The sequence below is a fragment of the Orcinus orca genome, chromosome 2, assembly GCF_937001465.1.
Source record: "Orcinus orca chromosome 2, mOrcOrc1.1, whole genome shotgun sequence".
In the NCBI taxonomy this organism is placed as follows: domain Eukaryota; kingdom Metazoa; phylum Chordata; class Mammalia; order Artiodactyla; family Delphinidae; genus Orcinus; species Orcinus orca.
The window spans coordinates 16,396,927-16,419,683 of NC_064560.1; the positions used below are offsets into that span (position 1 = coordinate 16,396,927).

General features: G+C 36.7%; 1 protein-coding gene across 36 annotated transcripts in view; it reads left to right on the plus strand.

The window, feature by feature from the left end:
• Positions 1-22,757, plus strand: part of CCDC7 (coiled-coil domain containing 7) — a 293,096-nt gene that overhangs the window by 96,742 nt on the left and 173,597 nt on the right. For 35 of the 36 annotated variants that reach the window (XR_007475369.1, XR_007475372.1, XR_007475373.1 and 32 more), the window contains 4 exons: positions 2,348-2,413; positions 4,393-4,614; positions 17,858-18,103; positions 18,915-18,987. Coding sequence is in view for 27 of the 36 variants with exons in the window: in XM_049705547.1 (XP_049561504.1) it covers positions 2,348-2,413; positions 4,393-4,614; positions 17,858-18,103; positions 18,915-18,987 (607 nt within the window). In the remaining 9 variants the exon portion in view is untranslated. The remainder of the gene's footprint in view (positions 1-2,347; positions 2,414-4,392; positions 4,615-17,857; positions 18,104-18,914; positions 18,988-22,757) is intronic. The other variant, XM_049705530.1, reaches the window with a different exon arrangement.

Here is a 22,757-nt window from a genome sequence, read left to right on the forward strand (position 1 = left end):
CAGATGAGGTGGGGAGTGCAATAATGGTGTCTGACAGTGCTTCTGTTTCTGGGGAGTGTTTCTGCTGTCCACCACCCCTCCAGCTGATGCTTTTAGATTTGAAAATGACTCTCCTTCACATATAATCATGACACTTTTCAGACCGCTGTTATTTCCCTGGGTCTCCAGGTGAGTGAGACCAGATGTCAGCCCTTTGCGGGGAGGGGGTTCTCAGTTTTCTATAGCACTTTGGGACCATTGGATGTCAGCCCCATTGGTTTTCAAAGCAAGGCATTTCAGGGGTTCCTCTCTCTGGTGTAGATCCCAGGAGCCAGGGTGCTTGATATGGGAAGCATCCCTTGCTCCTCTGGGAAAAGTACCTGTCTGGTGAGATCCCTCTCTAAAGTGTGATGTCATGCTGGGGGTAGGGTTTCTGGTGAGAGTGTTTCTTTGCCTCTCCTACCTGTCTTGATATAGTCCCTTTTTATTCTTTGTTGTGGAGCACTTGTTTGGCTAGTTCTAAAGTTCTTTTCAGAGGGAACTGATCTGTATGTAGGTATATATTTGCTGATTCCATGGTAGGAGGTAAGTCCAGGCTCTTGCTGTGCCCCATCTTTAACCACCTTCCCTGTAAATTTTCTTTTCTTTTAAGAGTAAGTCTCATTTTCCTGTTTCTTCAGATTCAAATAATTCTTAATTGTATCTTGGATATTGTGAATGTCATGTTGTTGAAGCTCTGGATTCTGCTATATTCTTCTTATGATTGGTACTATTTTTGTTTATTTATTTTGCTTTAATTTATTATTAACATGATTGGGTGCAAAATGAAAATTCTGTATTTAGGCAGCAGCTTAAATCACATTTAATTTCTTATAGCTTTTGCTAGGCTGTTTAGAATCTTCCTTATGCATATATGCTTAAGGGGTCAGGGGTAGATTTGTGTAGTTTGTACAAATGGTTTGGGGCGCCCTGTCTCCAGCTCCCTTCTTTGTGTGATTTCCCCTAACCTTTCCAGTGGCTGTGGTTGCCCTGAACTCTGTACCCTGGTTTGTAAGGTCTAAAAACTCAGGTTTGTTTGTTTGTTTGTTTTAATTAGCTATTAGGGTTCTGCCTGGCTCAGTGGGTTTGCCCTCAGATTAGAAGCTGGAAAACAAGGATCTTATGTAGGACTTTTCCCTTCTTCCAAGTGTCAGCTTCTCTCAGGAATCTACCTACTCTTGTTTGCTCTCTAGTGTTGATATTTGTATCTTGTTTAGAGTTTGTGGTTGTTATGTGTGGCAGGGTTTGTCCAGTAGGAACTTGCTCTGCTATACCAGAATCAAAACCGGGGACTTTTTTTTTTTTAACTTTTTATTTTATATTGGAGTATAGTTCATTAACAACATTGTGTTAATTTCAGGTGTACAACAAAGTGATTCAGCTACATATACATGTATCTATTCTTCAAATTCTTTTCCCAATTAGGTTGTTACAGAATATTGAGCAGAGTTCCCTGTGCTAGTTCCTTATTGGTTATCCATTTTAAATATAGCAGTGTGTACATGTCAATTCCAAACTCCCTAACTATCCCTTCCACCCACCCTTCCCTCATAGTAACCATAAGTTCGTTCTCTAAGTCTGTGAGCCTGTTTCTGTTTTGTAAATAAGTTCATTTGTATCACTTTTTTTTTTGCAAATGATGTGACAAGTGATTAATCTCCATAATTTACAAACAGCTCATGCGGCTTAATATCATCAAAACAAACAACCCAATCAAAAAATGCGCAGAAAACCTAAATAGACATTTCTCCAAAGAAGGCATACAGATGGCCAAGAGACACATGAAAAGATGTTCAACATCGCTAATTATTAGAGAAATGCATCAAAACTACAATGAGATACCATCTCACAACAGTCCGAATGGCTATCATCAAAAAAAAAGGAAAGAAAGAAACTGGGGATTTTAGATATGGTTCCTCAAACTGTCTTCCATCTGATGGAGAATTCTTGAGACTTTCCATGCATAGTAGAATCTACTCGTTCTCACAAAATCAGAACTATATTTCTTTTGTGTTAAGAGTAGAGTTGCTTCTTTTCTTAAAATTTGAAATATTTGTATTTAAATATTTCAGGCCTTGAGAAAAGGAGTAATGATATGTTTACTGTAGTTATAATTTCGTAGATTCAAGGTCACTTTTCCTATGGAAAATCAATAGGAAGCTATAGCTACAGAAGTTATCCACCATTCTGCCTGAGAAGTGTGCAGTAAATGTTTATGCTCAAATCATCATCTTGGCTATCTATGCACTTTAGAAAGGTAATAATTATGATAATAAATTAATAAAAACAAAAATACCAATGAATACTTTCCCCCCATATTACATCCTAGGAAGTAGCACATGCTCTGAAAATTGAGAACAGAGTTCTTCGGGAACAACTGAAACAAGCTTTACAGGTAAAAAGATATCATGTTCCTTTGAAATTGTTAACAAGGGAAGAAAATATCTATAAACAACTTTTTAAATGAATAATTTTAACTTTGTAAACTAATAGGTCTATAGTATTATTTTGCCAGGTTTAAAGTATTCTCATTTTATGCAATGGAAATATATTAATAAAATTTAGTATGTATTCTTTCCAAAACAGTAAGCTAGAAAGAAAATTGATATACAAGCTTAAAGCAATTTATTTCTAGATACAAATGGGTTTTTTTGAAATTAGCATAATTATTATAGGATATATTGAGATAAGAAACTGGTGATTTCACAGAAGAACAATTAAGGAGGATTTGCTCATCCAAAAATCAATATAAAATATAAAAACACAATAACTAAAGCAGTGTGGTTCTGGATTTGGTACTGAATGAAAAGTCCAGAAACAGATTCAAATGAATATAGTAATTTTATAGTTTATAGTTTTAGTTATTAAAATTTTTTCATAGAAGGATAAAATAGTCACAAAAGTAAACTACTGTGAAAACATTGTTGGGTTTCTAGTTAATGTAATACACTAAAATAAGTTGCAGATTGGTTTAAGATCCAAAAGTAATAAATGAACTATTAATATATTGGAAGAAACACTGAGTAACAGTTACATGTCTTGGCTAGAACAAGGCTTCCTAAGCATTATACCATAAAGGAATATGTTAATATATTTGGCTATATATAAAATAAAACTTTTTATGGTTAAAAAATTCATGAGATATAAAGGTAAATGGAAAATCTTTACAAAATGTTTTATATCAAGATCTTTTACAAATCTACAGGAAATATGGATATTCTTCCTCCTAAATAGACAAAGGACACAAATAGGCAAGTCATAATTGAGAAACACACATGGTCAATAAATGCATACAAATATATTCATCCTTACTAGTTATCAAATAAATGCATTTTAAAATAGCAGAGGGATACATATTTTTTACCTACCATTTTGTTAAAAATTTAAGGAACAGAAATAACCAATATTTGTGGATTTATGCTGCAATGAGCAGTCTTTCACATACTTCTGTTGTCAGTATGGATTGATACTTTTCTGGAAGAAAATACATAACAAAAGTCTTGGAAAGACATAGTCTTTACAGTGAACCATTCCACTTCTAAAAATTTATTGTAAAAAAAAAATGTACAAAGATTTTGTACAAGTATGTAGAATAGAAAAATTTTAATAGCAATTTTTTAAAAATTACCAATATGTCCACTGATAAGAAATTTGCTAAATTAATTAAGGTATATTATTAAAATATATTTCTGTTAGCTATTCTGATTTGGATGTATATTTATCATCATGAAAACATACCTTATGACGTTATTTAATGAAAAGAGCATATTATGCCTCTATGTATAGTATGATCCAATCTAGATAAAAGTTTAAAAATACATATACACATATGCACTAGCTATAATTAGAAATACTTAAAAAGAGTATATATATCAACATGTTAACAGTGAGCTTTCTGTTTGTGGTGAGACTGTGAACTTTTTTCTTTCTTTCATACAAATAACTTTTGTTAATATTAAGTGACATTAAAAAATTTATTTTAGAAGAAATAAATTACTTTTCACATTTTCTTTTATTATTTGACATTACAGATCTTAATTATCTTGGGTACATTCTATGTATAATGTATGCATTTTATTAACTTTTATTGTACCTGTATTATAATTAGAGCCTTAAAAAACAGTGGCCAGTAGAATCTCTTGCATATGAAAATAGCCTTTTAAGTAGAAGAGATTTCTTCATAGTTTTTAATTTTAATTTGGATCTGTTAAACTATGGATTATACCAGTGGTTTAACTTAGTTTCCTCTAACTCTGTAAAAATAAAATTAAGAACCAGTGTGGCCATGAATATATGAAGATTCCTGAAAGTTGTCATGTTGGCAGGAAAATGTCATAGAAATAATGCTTGACAAAGTTACTTTTTTAAAAACAGGAAGCTGAAAGAGCTAAGGAGCAACTTGCCTATTTCCAAAATCAAGAAATGGAGTTACTTAAAAGTGAGGGAAAGACCAAGACAACAGCAGAAATGGGTATTGATAAAATAAAAGTTAAAGGTGAAGATTCAAAATATATACCATTGGAGAAAGACACAAGAAAAACACTAGTGGCAGATTCAGGTGGACAAAAAGAAAATGATAAAATTAAACATCCACAGGTAAGGAAATAACCAAAACAGTAATAAGTGTTGTGAGAAGTTTAACCTTTTATATTATTATTTACTTCACTTGTATATTATTATTATTATTATTATTATTTTGCGGTACGCGGGCCTCTCACTGTTGTGGCCTCTCCCGTTGCAGAGCAACAGGCTCTGGATGCGCAGGCCCAGCAGCCATGGCTCATGGGCCCAGCCGCTCCGCGGCATGTGGGATCTTCCCGGACCTGGGCACGAACCCATGTCCCCTGCATCGGCAGGCGGACTCTCAACCACTGCGCCACCAGGGAAGCCCTGTATATTATTTTAAAATTTTTTCTATGTACTATCTTTTGCTTGGAATTTTGCCTTTTGCTTTTTGGTTATATCAGTTCATTATTATCTGGAATTTGAATCTATAAATTAACTGTGTATTGATTTTTGTGGGTTTTTGGTAATCCAGATGTTTCCTTTTTTGTTCAGGACAGTTGATCCAATACAGACTTGTCAGATATAAAATAATGTTTTATCTTTAAAAATTTTTTATTGAGGTATAATTGACATACATTATATTATTTTCAGGTATACAATACGATGATTCAGTATTTACATATATTGTGACTCGATCACCACAAGTCTAGGTAACATGTATCACTATACATAATTACAGAACTTTTTTTCTTGTAATGAGAACTTTCAACATTTACTCTGTTAGCAACTTTCAAATATTCAGTGTAGTATTATTAACTGTCGTCACTATGCTGTACATTACATCCCCTAGACTTGTTTATTTTATAAGTGGAAGTTTGTACCTTTTGACTCCCTTCACCCATTTTGCCCAGCCACCCCCCTCACCCCCAGTTCCTGCCTCTGGCAACTACCAATCTGTTCTCTGTATCTATGCGCTTAGTTTTTGTTTTATTTTGTGTTAGATTCCACATGTAAGTGAGGTCATATGGTATTTGTTTTTCCCTGTCTGACTTATTTGACTTAGCATAATCCTCTCAAGGTCCATCCATGTTGTCACAAATGGCAAGGTTTCATTGTTTTTCATGGCTGAATAATACTTTACTGTGTATGTGTGCGCGTGTGCGTGTGTGCATGCACTTATGTATGTGCGTGTGTATATATATATATAATATTTTCTTTATCTGTTCACCCAACAGTGGACACATAGGCTGTTCCCATACCTTGGCTAATGTAAATAATGCTGCATTAAACATGGGACTGCATATATCTTCTCCAGTTAGTGTTGTCATTTACTTTGGAAAAATATCCAGAAGTGGATATTTCCTGGATCATCTGGTAGTTGTATTTTTAGTTTTTCTGAGGAAACTCCATACTCTTTTCCATAGTGGCTGCACCAATTTATATTCCCACCAACAGTGCACAAGGGTTTCCTTTTACCTATTCTCACCAACACTTTGTTATTTCTTGTCTTTATGCCAATAGCAATTCTGACAGGTGTGAGGTGATGTCTCATTGTGGTTTGGATTTGCATTTCCCTGTTGATTAGTGATTTTGAACATCTTTTCATGTACCTATTGGCCATATGTATGTCTTCTTTGGAAAAATGTCTGTTCAGATCCTCTGCTCATTTTTTACTCAGATTGATACTATTTTTTTTTTGCAATTGAGTTTTATGAGTTCTTTATGTATTTTGGATATTAACCCTTTATTAGATATATGATTTTCTCCCATTTAGTAGATTGCCATTTCATTATGTTGATGGTTTCCTTTGCTCTGCAGAAGCTTTTTCGTTTGATGTAGTTCCACTTGTTTATTTTTGCTTTTGATGTCTTGCTTTTGGTGTCAAACCCCCCAAATTCAATAAGACCTATGTCAAGGAACTTATCATCTATGTTTCTTTTAGATGTTTTATAATTTCATGTCTTACATTCAAGTCTTTAATTCGTTTGGAGTTAATTTTTTTGTATGGTGTAAGAAAGTGGTCCAGTTTCATTCTTTGCATGTGGTTTTCCAGTTTCCCAACACCATTCATCAAAGAGACTGTCCTTTCTCCGTTGTATATTCTTGGCTCCTTCATCATAAATTGATTGACCATATATGTGTGGGTTTATTTCTGGGCTCTCTACTCTGTTCCATTGATCGATGTCTGTTTTTCCCCCCATATCATACTGTTTTGATTTCCATAGCTTTGTAATATCGTTTGAAGTCAGGGCACATGATGCCTCCAGCTTTGTTCTTCTTTCTCAAGATTGCTTTGACTATTCAGGATCTTTTATGGTTCCATACAAATTTCAGGATTGTTTGTTCTATTTCTGTGAATATGCCATTCGAAATTTGATAAGGAATGCCTCAAACCTGATGATTGTTTTCAGTATTATGGACATTTTAACAATATTAATTCTTCCAGTCCATGAGCATGGAATATCTTTCCACTTATTTGTGTCTTGTGCCATCAAGGACATATAGTTTTCAGTGTACAGGTCTTTCACTTCCTTTGTTAAATTTATTCCTAGCTATTTTATTCTTTTTGATGCAATTGTAGGTGGCATTGTTTTCTTAAGTTCTCTTTTGGATAGTTCATTTTTACTGTATAGGAATGCAATAGATTTTTGTTAATCAGTTTTGTATCCTGCAACTTTATATTTCTAACAGTTTTTTGGTAGTCTTTAGGGTTTTCTCTATCATGTCATCTGCAAATAGTGACAGATTTATTTTCTCCTTTCCAATGTAGATGCCTTTTATTATTATTATTTTGCCAAATTGCTGTGACTAGGACTTCCAATAATATGTTTGCTAAAAGTGGCAGGAGTGGGCATCCTTTTCTTCTTCCTGATCTTAGAGGAATTGGTTTCAGCTTTTCATCTTCGAGTATTACATTATCTGTGAGTTTGTTATACATGGCCTATTTTTTGTTGAGTACGTTTCCTCTATACCCACTTTGTTGAGAGTTTTTGTCATAAATAAATGTTGAATTTTGTGAAATGTTTTTTTCTTTTACAGCTATTGAGATGATCATACAACATTTATTCTTCATTTTGTTAATGTGGTATATCACATTGATTGATTTGTAGATATTGAACCATTTCTGCAGCCCTGATAGAAATCCCTCTTGCTCGTGATGTATGATCCTTTTAATAGATTGTTGTATCAGTTTGCTAACATTTTGTTGAGGATTTTTGCATCTTTGTTATTAAGGGTTGTTTGTCTGTAATTTTCTTCTCTTGTGGTGACCTTGTCTGGTTTTGGTATCAGAGTAATGCTGGTCTTGTAAAACGAGTTTGGAAATATTTCCTCCTCTTCTGTTGTTTGGACGAGTTTGAGAAAGATTGGTGTTTATCCTTCTGTGGATATTTGATGGAATTCACCAGGGAAGTGTCCTGGTCCTGGACCTTTGTTTAAGGAGTTTTATGTATTTATTTTCTTAAACATCTTTATTGGAGTATAATGCTTTACAGTGGTGTGTTAGTTTCTGCTGTATAACAAAGTGAATCAACTATGTGCATACATATATCCCAATATCTCCTCCCTCTTGCGTCTCCCTCCCACCCTCCCTATCCCACCCCTCTAGGTGGACACAAAGCACCGAGCTGATCTCCCTGTGCTATGCGGCTGCTTCCCACTAGATATCTGTTTTACATTTGGTAGTGTATATATGTCCATGCCACTCTCTCATTTCGTCTCAGCTTACCTTTCCCCCTCCCTGTGTCCTCAAGTCCATCCTCTATGTCTGCATCTTTATTCCTGCATCTTTACTGTAGACAGTTTCTCTGCTTTCAGTAAAAGTATCTGGATTTGAAGAAATCACTGTGAACAAACACTGGAAAATCTGATAGGTTCCAGGGAAAATGATCATTAGCTTTATAAATGTACTGAATATGAGGTTAAACTTAGTAGCAAGAACCCACAAGGCTATTTTCTTTTTTATACTGTTACTTGTATGTATTTATTGTAACAGCATGTATTCTCTGTAGAACATTTAAAATATTCAGAAAATAACAAGGAAAGAATAAATATCCCTAACAATGCCAATTTCCAGAGATAATAAATAAAATTATGGATTCATTATCCTTAATAGTAGTAATCAGACTGTTCAATTTTTCTTTCTTCATAATTCAGTCTTAGAAGGTTGTATATTGTAGGAATTTATGAATTTATTCTTGATTGTCCATACTATTGGTGTATAATTGTCATAGTAGTCCCTTTGGATCCTTTGTATCTCTGTGATATCAGTTGTCATGTTTCCTCTTTTATTTCTGATTTTATTTATTTGAGCCTTTTATCTTTTTTTCTTTGTGAGTCTAGCTAATTGTCATTTTTGTTTATCTTTTCAAAGAACCAGCTCTTGGTTTTATTGATTATTTTTTGGTCATTTCTTTAGACTCCATTTCATTATTTCCGATGTGATCTTTGTTATTTCCTTTCTTCTACGAAAGTTGGGCTTTGTTCTTCTTTTTCTCAGAGTGTAAATTTATGTTATTTATTTGAAATTTTTCTTATTTGTGAGTTAAGCATTTATTACTATGAACTTTTCTCTTAAAGCTGCTTTCATTGCATCCCCTATATTTCAGTATGTTGTATATCCATTTTCTTTTGTCTCAAGGTACTGTTTTAATTTTGGTTTTGATTTCCTTCTTGACCCATTGGTTGTTCAGTAGCATGTTGTTTCATCTTCACATATTTGTAAATTTTCCAGTTTTCTTCTTGTAATTTATTTCTATTTTCATAATATTGTGGTTGGAAAAGATACTTAATATGATTTTACTCTAATCCTAAATTTGTTAAAACTTGTTTTGTGGCCTAACATGTAATTTATCCTGGAGAATGTTCTGTGTGCACTTGAGAAGAATCTGTATCCTGTTTCTTTTGAATGGAATGTTCTATATATATCTGTTAAGTTAATCTGATCTAATATGTCATTTAAAGACAATCCTTTCTTATTGATTTTCAGTTTGAATGATCTATTCGTTGATGTAAGTGGGGTATTAAAGTCCCCTACTATTATTGTATTGCTATATATTTCTCCCTTTAGGTCAATTAATAGTTTATATATTTGTTGCTCCTATATTGCATGCATAATATTACATCCTCTTGTTGGGTTGACCCCTTTATCATTATGTAATACCCTTCTTTGTCTCTTGTTATGGTTTCTGTTTCAAATTTTGTCTGATAGAAGTATAGCTACTCTAGCTTTCTTTTGGTTTCCACTTGCATGGAATATCCTTTTCCCATCCCTTCACTGTCTGTGCCTTATTTCTCTTTCTCTCTTCCCTTGTGGTTTGCTTTCTTTAGTGGTATGCTTAGATTCATGTCTTATCATCTTTTGTGTATCTACTATAGGTTTTTGCATGGTGGTTACCTTGAGGCTTTCATGTAACAAGTTATATTTATAACAGTCTATTTTAAGTTGATAACAACTTCAGTTTAAATACATTCTAAAGCCCTACATTTTTACTCTCCCCCTGCCATGATTCATGTTTTGGATGTCACATTTTACATCTTTTTGTCTTGTGTATTTCTTAACTAGTTATTGTGGTTGCAGTTATTTTTACTGCTTTTGACTTCTGACTTTCACACTAACTTTATAAATGATGCATTCACTACGTTCACTATATATTTACCTTTGCCAGTGAGATTCACACTTTCACATGTTTTCTTGTTACTAATTAGCACCCTTTCTTTTTAGCTTAAAGAAGTCACTAAACATTTCTTGTTAGTCTTGTTTAGTGGTGATGAGCTCCTTTGGCTTTTGCTTGTCTGGAAAACTATCTCTATTTCAATTCTGAACAAAGATGTTGCCAGGTAGAGTACTGGATGGGAATCTTTTTCTTTCAGCACTTGGAGTATATGACAACACTCTATTCTGGCCTGTGATGTTTCTGCTGAAAAATATGCTGACTCCTTTTTTTTTCTTTTTCGTTTGTTTTAATTTTTTGACCACACCATGCAGCATGCGGGATCTTAGTTCCCTGACCAGGGATCAAACCCGTATCCCCTGCAGTGGAAGCACGGAGTGGAGTCTTAACCACTGGACTGCCAGGGAAGTCCATATGCTGACTGTTTAATGGAGGTGCCCCGTTGCTTTTTTTTTTTCTTTCTTGCTGTTTTTAAAATTATCTCTTTGTCCTTAACTTTTGACATTTTAATTATAACGTGTCCTGGTGTGGATCTCTTTGAGTCTGGTTTATTTTGAATTCTCTGGCCTTCCTGGATCTGGATGTCTGTTTCTTTCCCCAGCTTAGGGAAGTTTTGTACCCATTATTTCCTCAAAAAAGCTTTCTGCTTTTTTTCTCTCCTTCTTCTGGGAATCTTATAATGTGACTGTTAGTCCACTTGATGTTGTCCTGTTAGTCCCTTAAGCTATCTTCACTTAAAAAATTTTTTTAAATTTTTGCTGCTCTGATTAGGTGGGTTCCTGTGCCCTGTCTGAGTTCTCTTATCCTTTCTGCTGCTTCATCTAGTCTGCTCTTGAACCCCTCTAGTGTATTTTTCAGTTAAGTTATTGTATTCTTTAGCTCTCTGGCTTCTATTTTTTAATTTTTATTTTTTTAATTTATTTTATTGAAGTATACAGTAAGTCCCTTACATACGAATGAGTTCTGTTCCAAAAGCATGTTCATGAGTCCAGTTTGTTGGCATAAGTTCAGGAAAGTTAGCCTGCGTACCCAACTAACACAATTGTCTATATAGTACTGTACTGTAATAGGTTTATAATACTTTTCATACAAGTGATACATAAAAAACAAACACAAAAGTAAACATTTTTAATCTTATAGTACAGTGCCTTGAAAAGTACAGTAGAACAGTACAACAGCTGGCATCGAGTGAACAGGCAAAAAGAGTTATAGACTGGAGGAGGGAGTGGAGGTGGGAGATGGTAGAGCTGAAGGATCAGAAATAGGAGAGGGAGGGCAAGCTGCATTTTCACTCACGCCTGACGTTGATGACACAGGTTCTGGTTGCTTGCTGGATTCAAGTCTACCTATCCTCTTGAAAAACGGTTCCAGTGATGTCTAGTTAGTAGCTCTTTTTTTCTTGTCATAGATGACATGGTAGCTCTGGATTGCATTCTCAATGGCTGCTGCAATCTTCATGTGTACTGTTCTACATTCAGGTCCTATGCCTCAAAAACTAACATTGCTTCCTCAAATAAAGAAAATCCCCTTGCCATTTCCTGCATTGTGAATCTCTTCAGTTCTTCAGTACTTCTTCTTCTTGTCGCTCCACTCTCTCAATTATTTTCACTTTTGTTTCCATTATTATCGCTTGGTGCTTCTTAGCAGTACCAGCTACATCACCACTGCTTTTACACTTGCTTCCGGACATCCTGGGCTTGAAATAAAGATACTGTACTGCTGTACTCTGTATAGTACTGTACAATAAAGTACACAAAAGCACAACCACTTGTAGAGGATGCACGCATATGACAGTTTACACCAGACATGTGGACTAACTTACGTGATTGGACATGCAAACGCATGTTCACGTCTTTGAAAGTTCGCAATTTGAAGGTTCATATGTAGGGGACTTACTGTAGTTGATTTACAATGTTTTGTTAATTTCTGCTGTACAGCACAGTGATTCAGTTATGTGTGTGTGCGTGCGTGCATGTGTGTGTGTAGATATATATATACACACACACACACGCACGCACACACACGCACATACATTCTTTTTCATATTCTTTTCCATTATATTTTATCACAGGATATTGAATATAGTTCCCTGGGCTATAAATTAGGAACTTGTGGTTTATCCATTCTGTATAATTTATCCCTCCCCTACCCTCTTTCCCCTCTGGTAACCATAAGTTTGTTTTCTGTGTCTGTGAGTCTGTTTCTGTTTTGTAGATAAGTTCATTTATGTCACATTTTAGATTCCACATATAAGTGATATCATATGGTATGTCTTTCTCTTTCTGACTTCACTTAGTGTGATAATCTCTAGGTCCATCCATGTTGTTGCAAATGGCATTATTTCATTCTTTTTTATGGCTGAGTAATATTCCATTGTGCATATGTACCACATCTTCTTTATCCATTCAGCTGTTGATGGACATTTAGGTTGTTTCCATGTCTTGGCTATTGTGAATAGTGCTGCTGTGAACATAGGGGTGCATGTATCTCTTTGAATTATAATTTTGTCCAGATATGCACCCAGGAGTGTTTTGCTGGATCACATGGCAACTCTATTCTTAGTTTTTTGAGGAGCCTCCATACTGTTTTCCATAGTGGCTGCACCAGTATGCATTCCCACCAACAGTGTAGGATGATTCCCTTTTCTCCACACCCTCTCCAGAATTTGTTATTTGTAGATATTTTTAATGATGGCCATTCTGACCAGTGTGAGGTGATACCTCATTGTAGTTTTGATTATCTTTCTCTAATAATTAGAGATGTTAGCTCTGTGACTTCTGTTTGGATTTTTCTTGGATTTTTCTTACATTTTCTTTCTCTTTGTTGAAGTTCCTGCTGTGTTCCATTCTCCTTAGTTTGGTGAGCATATTATTATGACCATTACTTTGAACCCTTTCTCAGGTGTTACTTATCACTGTTTCATTAATGTTTTTTCTGTCTATTTAAAATTGAAGTATAGTTGATTTATAGTATTGTATTAGTTTCAGATGTACAACATAGTGATTTAATATTTTTATAGCTCATAATCCATTTAAAGTTATTACAAAACAATGGCTATATTTCCCTGTACTATACAGTGTATCCTTGTTGCTTATCTATTTTATACATAGTGGTTTGTATCTCTGAATGTTATTTTTGTTTGGATGGCCTTGTGTAAGGTGACCTTGTCGTTCAACCCTGCCTTAGGTCTGGGTTGTCTCTCAAACCTTTGTTGTTGTCCAAGCAGCCTATTTTAGTTGTAATAATTCTCAGTTATTGAGGGTGTTCCTAGACCAGTGTCTTAGAGGGGAGATCTCATTCCTAGATTCAGGCTGATTTGAAGTGAGACCCTCCGCTAATAGCTTTTAAAGGATGCAAATATGTACAGCCCCATGTGACTGCAAGTGTAAGCCCTGCTGGCCCCCAGAACTGGGCAAACTAGAGGTGTCCTGGGCAGCAGTCAAAAAATTGGGGCTCCAGACGAGTGTATGGGCTCCTTTCTGTGAGATACTGTTGCTGACCAGGGTCCTTGGACTCTTTAATGAATAGAAATTGATGAGGTCAGACAAGAAATTGAGGCAAGGCTTTATTGGGACTCATGCTGCAGCATGAGGGAGTAGAAACAAGTCCATGTGGTCTAATGTAGTGGTGGTCTAATGAGTAATCTAAGTCAGTGTTTCCGTATTGATTTTCTGTCTGGATCATCTGTCCATTTATATGAGTGGGATGTTAAAGTCCCCTACTGTTACTGTGTTACTGCCAATTTCTCTCTTTATGTTTATTAATATTTGCTTTATGTATTTAGGTGCTCCTATGTTGGGTGCATATATATTTACAATTGTTTTACCTTCTTGGATTGATCCCTTTATCATTATTTAATGCCCTTCTTTGTTTCTTGTTATAATCTCTAAGTCTATTTATTTTTGATATAAGTATTGTTACCCCAGCTTTCTTTTGCTTTCCATTTTACATGGAATACCTTTTTACATCCCCTCATTTTCAGTCTGTTGTATGTCTTAGATCTGAAGTGAGTCTCTTGTAGCCATATATATAGTTTTTGTATCCATTCAGTCAGTCTGTGTCTTTTGATTGGGGCATTTATTCTGTTTACATTTAGTGTGATTATTGATTAGTATGTTCTTATTGCCATTTTGTTAATTGTTTTGGATTTGTAGGTCTTTTTTCCCCTTTCTTCTTTTGTTCTTTTGTGATTTGATGACAATCTTTAGTGTCATGTTTGGATTCTTTTCTCTTTGTGTGTGTGTCTATAATAGGTTTTTGGTTTGAGGTTACCATGAGATTTATATATAGGAATCTCTCAATATATATATGATTATTTCCAATTTCTGATTTCTTAATTTCAAATGAATTTTAACAACCCTGTGTTTTTACTTCCTTTCCCCCATGATTACTGTTTATGACATCATCTTTTACATCTGTTTGTTTTGTGTATCCCTTAAATGCTTATTGTGAATATAGATAATTTTACTACTTTTGTCTTTTAACCTTCCTACTAACTTTGTGTGTGGTTGATTTACTACCTTTACTGTATATTTGCCTTTATCAATGAGCTTTTTCCTTTTGTACTTTTTATGTTTCTAGTTGTTGTCTTTCCTTTTTCACATGGAGAAGTTCCCTTAACATTTCTCATAATGCTAGTTCGGTGATGCTGAACTCTTTGCTTTTACTTGGTTGTAAAACTTTTGCTCTCTCCATCAAATCTGAAAGAAAGCCTTGTGGGGTAGAGCATTTCTTGTTGTAGGTTTTCCCTTTCATCATTTAAAATATACCATGCCACTTCCATCTGGCCTATAGAGTTTCTGCTGAAAAGTTAGCTGATAGACTTACAGGAGTTGCCTTGTACCTAACTTGTTGCTTCTCCCTTGCTTTTAATATTCTCTCTTCATCTTATATTTTCTCATTTTAATTACAGTGTGTCTTGGTATGGTCCTCTTTGGGATGATTGTGTTTGGGACTCTCTGTGCTTCCTGGACCTTGATGTGCATTTCCCTTCCCAGGCTAGGGAAGTTTTCAGCTATTATGCCTTCAATTATGTCCTTTGCCCCTTTTTCTCTCTTCTCCTTCAGGAATGCCTCTAATGCCAATGTTAATAGACTTGATGTTGTCTCAGAGGTCTTTTAAACTGTCTTGATTTCTTTTTTATTCTTTTTTCTTTTCATTATTCCTTTTCCAGCTCACTGTTCCATTTCTCTGTATCATTTAATCTCCTATTGATTCCTTGTAGTGTATTTTTCATTTTAGGTATTGTATTTTTCAGCTCTATTTGGTTCTTCTTTTTATCTTCTAACTTTGTTAAGCTTCTCACTATGTTCATTCTTCTCCCAAGTTGTTTGATTATTTTCATGATTATTACCTTGAACTTTTTGTTGGGTAGATTGCCTATTTCCATTTAACTTAGTTCTTCCTCTGGGACTTTATCTTGTTCCTTCGTTTGGAACATGATCCTCTGTTGCCTCATGTTGCCTAGTTTTCTGTTTTTCTTTCTGTGTATCTTGGAGAAGGAGGCTTTTGTAGGAGACATCCTATGCGTCCCAGCAGCACACTCCCCTCTGGTCACCAGAGCTGTCTGTTCTAGGAGTGACCCCTATGTGGGCAGGCTGACTACCATGAGTAGTCTCCTAGGTGTGGCTGGGCCCTGGTCTGGTTGGTTGCCAGGCCTTGCCATGTGTGGAGGCTCTCAGCCATTGGTTGACAGGGCTGTGTCATGAGGTAGCTGGCTGTGGAACCCTGGGGGCTTTTAGGGCTAGTCCTGGCCCACTGGTGGGCAGAGCTGTGTTCTGGGTTGGGTGTTTGCTGGGCTGGTATTCCCAGATCTAGTGTCAGCCTGCTGCCATGTGGGGCTGGTTCCTGACAGGGCTGGCTGAGGGGTCCAAAGTGTCTCATAACTGGTGTTGGCCTGTTGGTGGATGGCACCAGGTCTTGGGGTCCTGGAGCTGGTGTCAGTGTGCTGATAGGCAGGGCTGGGGCCCAAGGTGTCCTAGGGCTAGTGCTGGCTCACTGGTGGGCAGAGCTGAATCCTGGGTAAGTCCTGGGTCTCTGGCTGTAGGTCCCTGGGAGTCCCAAAGCTGGTGTTTACTCACTGGTAGGTTGGGCTAGATCCCAGAGCCACTGGCTACGGAGCCCATGGTGTCCCAGTGCTGATGTTGGCCTGCTGGTGAGTAGGTCCAGGACCCAGGGGTTGCAGCACAGGTGCTGGCCTCCTGGTGGGCAGCTGAATCCTGATAAGGTAGGCTGCAGGGTTGTGATGATCCTGGGCTGGCATTTGCCCACTGGTGGTGTGGGTCAGGGCTCAAGGGGTCCCAGGGCTGGTGCCAACCCACCAGTATGTGAATCCACATCCTGGGCCTAGTTCTGACCCACTGGTAGGCCACTGGTAGGTCCTGGTGTCTCTGGCTGTTGGACCTAGGGGTACCGGAAGTGGTGTCAGACTGCTGATGGGCAGGGCTGGTTCATGACATAGCTAGCTGTAAGGTCTGGGGTGTCCTGAAGCTTGTTTCAGTCTGGTGGTGGGTGGGGCCAATGTCTGGGCAGCTGGCTGATGGGCCTGAGGTGGCTAATACCTGGTGTTCGTCTGCTAGTGGGTGGGGCTAGGGCCCAGGGGGTCCCAGGGCTGGTGTCTGCCTGCTGGTGGATAGGGCTATGTCCCAGGGTGGCTGTGGGCTCAGGGCATCTTAAGGCAGCTAGTGGGTATGTCCCTGCCTGGCTAGTTACTTGGCCTGAGAACCTTGGTTCCGGTTCTGACAGTCTGGTGGCCAGGGCTGGGTCCCAGTGCTAATAAGCTAGAGGGAGTATTCCAAAGTGACATTTGTTCTACCAGTGTCCATGTGGTAGAAAGAGCTCCCCAAAATGGCTGACACCATTTGATGTGTCCCCCATGGTGAGCTCCAGTTGCCTCCTGACTTTCTGGTAGGCTCTCCAAGATCAGCAGGTGGGTCTGACTCAGGCTCCTTTCAAATTATTGCTTCTACCATGACTCCTGGACCACGTGAGATGGTGTTTGTGCCCTTTAAGAGTAGAGTCTCTATTTCCCATAGCCTTGTGACTTTCCCGAAAGTAAGCCCCGTTGACCATCAAAGCCAGATATTCTGGGGGCTTGTCTTCTTGGTGTAGGACTCCTGGGCTGGGAAGCCCAGTGTGGGGCTTGGACCTCCTGTTTCTCAGGGATAACCTCTGCCATTGTAATTATCCTCCCATTGTGGGTTACTCACTTGGGGCTATGGATCTTGACTGTACTGTGATTCCACCTCTCTGACCTGTCTTGTTGTGGTTCCTTCTTTGTATCTTTAGTAGAAGATCTTTTCTGCTAATCATCCAGTTTTTCTCATCAATGGTTGCTCTGTAAATAGTTGTCATTTTAGTGTGCCCATTAGAGGAGGTGAGCTCAGGGTGTTCCTACTCTGCCATCTTGGCCAAGCTGAGCCTCTGTGTGCCTTTTAAAACCCAGGAGATATATTATCCTTAGCCTGTTATCTAGCATCAATTTCACATTTGTATTACTATTACTGAATAATTATAATTGCTTATTTACTATTCTTATAGATTATGAAAATGATTCTTTAGTTACAAATAAATGTTGTTCATATAATCTAATAGCAGATGTTTCGTAATTCTAAAGCTCAGAGAAGGAAAGAGCTAGCCCTGCTATTTCAGATCTTTCACAGATCCTCAAGTCTCAAGATGGATCACCTTTTTTAAACACTTCAAATGAAATTTTAACTGATGAAGATCTGTCCCATCTACTTTCATCAAAGACCCATGATAAATCACTTACAAGAATATTATTGAGCAAAGAAATTCAAGATTCACAGTCTGTTGGAACATTGCTTCAAGGGAATGAAACCGCGACAGCATCATTCGTTCCACCCCCTTTTGTTAAAATGAAGACTCTGGCTACTGACATCTCAAAGGTAAGATACAGTACAATAACTTGAAAGCTACTTATTTTAATTGCTATACTCCTTCAATATTTTGAATAAATGTTAATTAAAAACATCAATATTTTCTTATTTAAGTGGAATAAAAAGTTTGTCTTTTGATACAATCTGTTTTATATTTAGGATTTTTTTTTTTTTTTTTTTTGAGGTACGCGGGCCTCTCACTGTTGGGGCCTCTCCCGTTGCGGAGCACAGGCTCCGGACGCACAGGCTCAGCAGCCATGGCCCACGGGCCCAGCCGCTCCGCGGCATGTGGGATCTTCCCGGACCGGGGCACGAACCCGTGTCCCCTGCATCGGCAGGCGGACTCTCAACCACTGCGCCATCAGGGAAGCCCTAGAAAATTCTTATTTTAAAATTTGGGGAAAAAGGGAAATGATCAAATTGCTGTACATATTTAACATATATTCACAATTTTTTTATCATGTAAGTTATTAAAGTGGCCTTATAAAAATAATTTTTAAAGCCATTTGAGTTTCTCTAGAGATTGAATCAGGTGAAAATATAAATCTAAACTAGAATCATAATAAAAAATTATTAACATGATATATTTGGAATTATTTATGAGGAAGAATCACAATATTGCTTGGTGGGTCCCTCCACACCATTAAGTGTTCCCAAATGTCTCTCAGATCCATTAATTGTTCTCAGTTTTAAATTTGATACATTCAGGAAATAATGAAAAGTAAAATGTTGCTGTAATGACATTGTAGATATAAAAGAAGGTAATTAGAGTTCTAAGATGTATAATTTTTAATTACTTATTTTAACTTTTGTAATTAAGGCTGATATTTTAGAAGAGAATTTACGAAGTAAGATTAAAAAGCAAACTTACGAAGAAGCAAGAGAATTTCAAGGTAAAAAGATTTTCTGTTTTGTAAGATAAAAATGTTAATGATTGTGTGTTCCCGTATTATAAGTAAATGAAGTGAGAACATTACTAAATGTAGAAATAACTTCTTAGACAGTCATGAGATAATATACAAATATATTGACCAATACGTAAAAGTTAATTTGGTGAGTTAACATATTACTCAGTCTGTCTTAACTAAAATTTTTGTAAAGGGAAGTGATAGCTTTGTCTCAACCAAATAACAGTATATGGCATTATGAATTCTTAACATAATATTATACCAAAAATTCATCAGGGTATAAGCAGGAAAACAGATGATTTGTGTTATAAATAATATTTTAGCTAAGTTTTTTGGGTGTTTGATGTATAATATATATTTTTAAATGTAAGTTTATTCTTCTTTTCCAACATGTATAGCTTTTATAACCAACCCATGTCTTATTGCATTGGCCGGAACTTCCAAAATCAAATTAAATGGTTGTGATGTAGAGTGCAGGAGTATCACTCTTCTTTTGTGCTTTGAACTGAGAGTGCCTCTACACTTTCACCTGTGATGATTGGTTATCTGAGATAAGTGTCTTATAGTTTTCAGTGTGCAGATATTTGACCTCCTTGGTTAAATTTATTCATAGGTACTTTATTCTTTTTTATGGCTTTTTATTGAAATATAATTGGTTAATATATAACATTAATTTCAAATATACAACAATGATTTTTTAATTTAAATTTTTTTATTGAATTATAGTTGATTTACAATGTTATGTTAGTTTCTGGTGTACAGCAAAGTGATTCAGATATATATATATATATATGTGTGTGTATGTGTATACACACATACACACACATATATTCTTTTCTTTTTTAATCTATTTTATTTATTTATTTTTGACTGTGCTGGGTCTTCATTGCTGTGCACAGGCTTTCTCTAGTTGCGGTGAGTGGGGGCTGCTCTTCATTGTGGTGCACGGGCTTCTCATTGCAGTGTGCAGGTTTCTCATCATGGTGGCTTCTCTTGTTGTGGAGCACAGGCTCTTGACGTGTGGGCTTCAGTAGTTGCAGCACGCGAGCTCAGTAGTTGTGGCTCACAGGCTCTAGAGCACAGTTCAGTAGTTGTGGCACATGGGCTTAGTTGCTTCGCAGCATGTGGCATCTTCCCAGACCAGGGCTCGAACCCATGTCCCCGCATTGGCAGGCGGATTCTCAACCACTGCGCCACCAGGGAAGCCCCACACATATATCCTTTTTCAGATTCTTTTCCATTATAGGTTATTATAAGATATTGAACATAGTTCCTTGTGCTATACAGTTAGCCCTTGTTTTTGGCAGTACACGGGCCTCTCACTGTTGTGGCCTCTCACGTTGCGGAGCACAGGCTCCGGATGCGCAGGCTCAGCAGCCATGGCTCACGGGCCCAGCCGCTCCGCGGCATGTGGGATCTTCCCGGACCGGGGCATGAACCCATGTCCCCTACATCGGCAGGCAGACTGTCAACCACTGTGCCACCAAGGAAGCCCAGTTAGCCCTTTTTTATCTATTTTATATATAGTAATGTGTATCTACTAATCCCAAATTCCAAATTTATCTCTCCCTGCCTTTTCTCTGTTAACCATAAGTTTGTTTTCCATGTCTGTGAGTCTGTTTCTGTTTTGTAAATAAGTTCATTTGTATCATTTTAAAAGATTACACAAATAAGTAAGATCATATGATATTTGTCTTTCTCTGTCTGACTTACTTCACTTAGTATGATAATCTGTAGGTCCATCCATGTTGCTACAAATGGCTTTATTTCATTCTTTTTTTATGACTAATATTCCATTGTGTGTGTGTGTGTGCGCGCGCATACATATATACACACCACCTCTTTATCCATTCTGTCGATGGACATTTAGGTTGCTTCCATGTCTTGGCTGTTGTAAATAGTGCTGGTGTGAACATTGGGGTCCATGTATCTTTTTGAATTAGAGTTTTTGTCCTTTCCAGATATATGCCCAGGAGTGTGATTGCTAGATCATATGGTAACTCTATTTTTAGTTTTTGAAGGGTCCTCCAGACTGTTCTCCATAGTGGCTTTACCAGTTTACATTCCCACCAACAGTGTAGGAGGGTTCCCTTTTCTCCACACCCTCTCCAGCATTTATTATTTGTAGACTTTTTGATGATGGCCACTTTGACTGATGTGATGTGATACCTCATTGTAGTTTTGATTTGCATTTCTCTAGTAATTAACAGTGTTGAATATCTTTTTCTGTGTGTGGTGGCCATCTGTATAACTTCTTTGAAGAAATGTCTATTTAGGTCTTCTGCCCTTTTTTGATTAGCTTGTTTGGTTTTTTGATATTAAGCTATATGAGCTGTTTATATATTTTGGAAATTAATCCTGTGTTGCTTGCATCGTTTGCAAATATTTTCTCCCATCCTGTAGGTTGTATATTCATTTGGTTTATGGTTTCCTTTACTATGCAGAGACTTTCAAATTTAATTAGGTCCCATTTGTTTATTTTTGCTTTTATTTCCATTACTGTAGAAGACAGATCCAGAAAAATATTGATGCAATTTATGTCAGAGAGTGTTCTGCCCATATTTTCCTCTAGGAGTTTTATAAATAGTATCCAGTCTTACATTTAGGTCTTTAACAACATAATGATTTGATATTTGTGTATATTGTGAAATGATCACCACAATATGTCTAGTTAACATCCATCACCATGCATAGTTACAAAACATTTTTTCTTGTGGTGAGGACTTTAAAAATCTACTCTCTTAGCAAACTTTCAGATATTGAATATAGTATTTTAATTATAGTCATCATGCTGTACATTATGTTGTGGTTTTGATTTGCATTTCTCTAATGATTAGTGATGTTGAGACTCTTTTCATGTACCTTTCGGCCATCTGTATATCTTTTTAGGAAAAATATCTATTCAGATCCTCTGCCCATTTTTTAATCAGATTAGTTTTTGTTGTTTTGCTATTGAGTTGTATGAGTTTTTCACATATATTACATATTAACCCCTTATCAGATACATGATTTGCAAATATTTTCTCTCATTTGATAGGTTACCCTTTTGTTTTGTTGTTGGATTTTTGCTTTGCCAGAGCATTCCAGTTTGATGTAGTCCTACTTGTTTATATTTGCTTTTTTTGCCTTTGATATTATTGTCAAACCGCAAAAATCATTTCCAAGACCAATGTCAAGGAGCTTACTGCCTATGTTTTCTTCTAGGAGTTTTATCATTTTAGGTCTTACATCAAGTTTTGAGTTAATTGTGTATGGGGTAAGATGGTAGTCAATTTCATTCTTTTGCACATGGCTTTCCAGTTTTCCCAGCATCATTTATTGAAGAGACTGTCCTTTTCCCATTGTATATTCTTGGTTCCTTTGTCATAAATTAATTGACCATATATGTGTGGGTTTGTTCTACTTTCCCTTTTGGCTTGTTTTTGATTCACTGGTTATTTAAAAGTGTGTATTTAGATTCCACATCTTTGTGAATTCTCCAATTTTTTTGCTATTAATTTCTGTCTTTTTAATATTTATTTATTTATTTGCCTGCCCTGTGTCTTAGTTGTGGCATGCAAGATCTTTGTTGCTGTGTGAGATCTTCGTTGTGGCATGTGGGATCTTTTTAGTTGCGGCATGCAGGATCTTTTAGTTGCGGTACACAGGATGTTCGTTGCGGCATGTGGGATTTTCGTCATGGCATGCGGGCTCTTAGTTGCAGCCTGTGAGATCCAGTTCCCTGACCAGGGATTGAACCCAGGCCCCCTGCATTG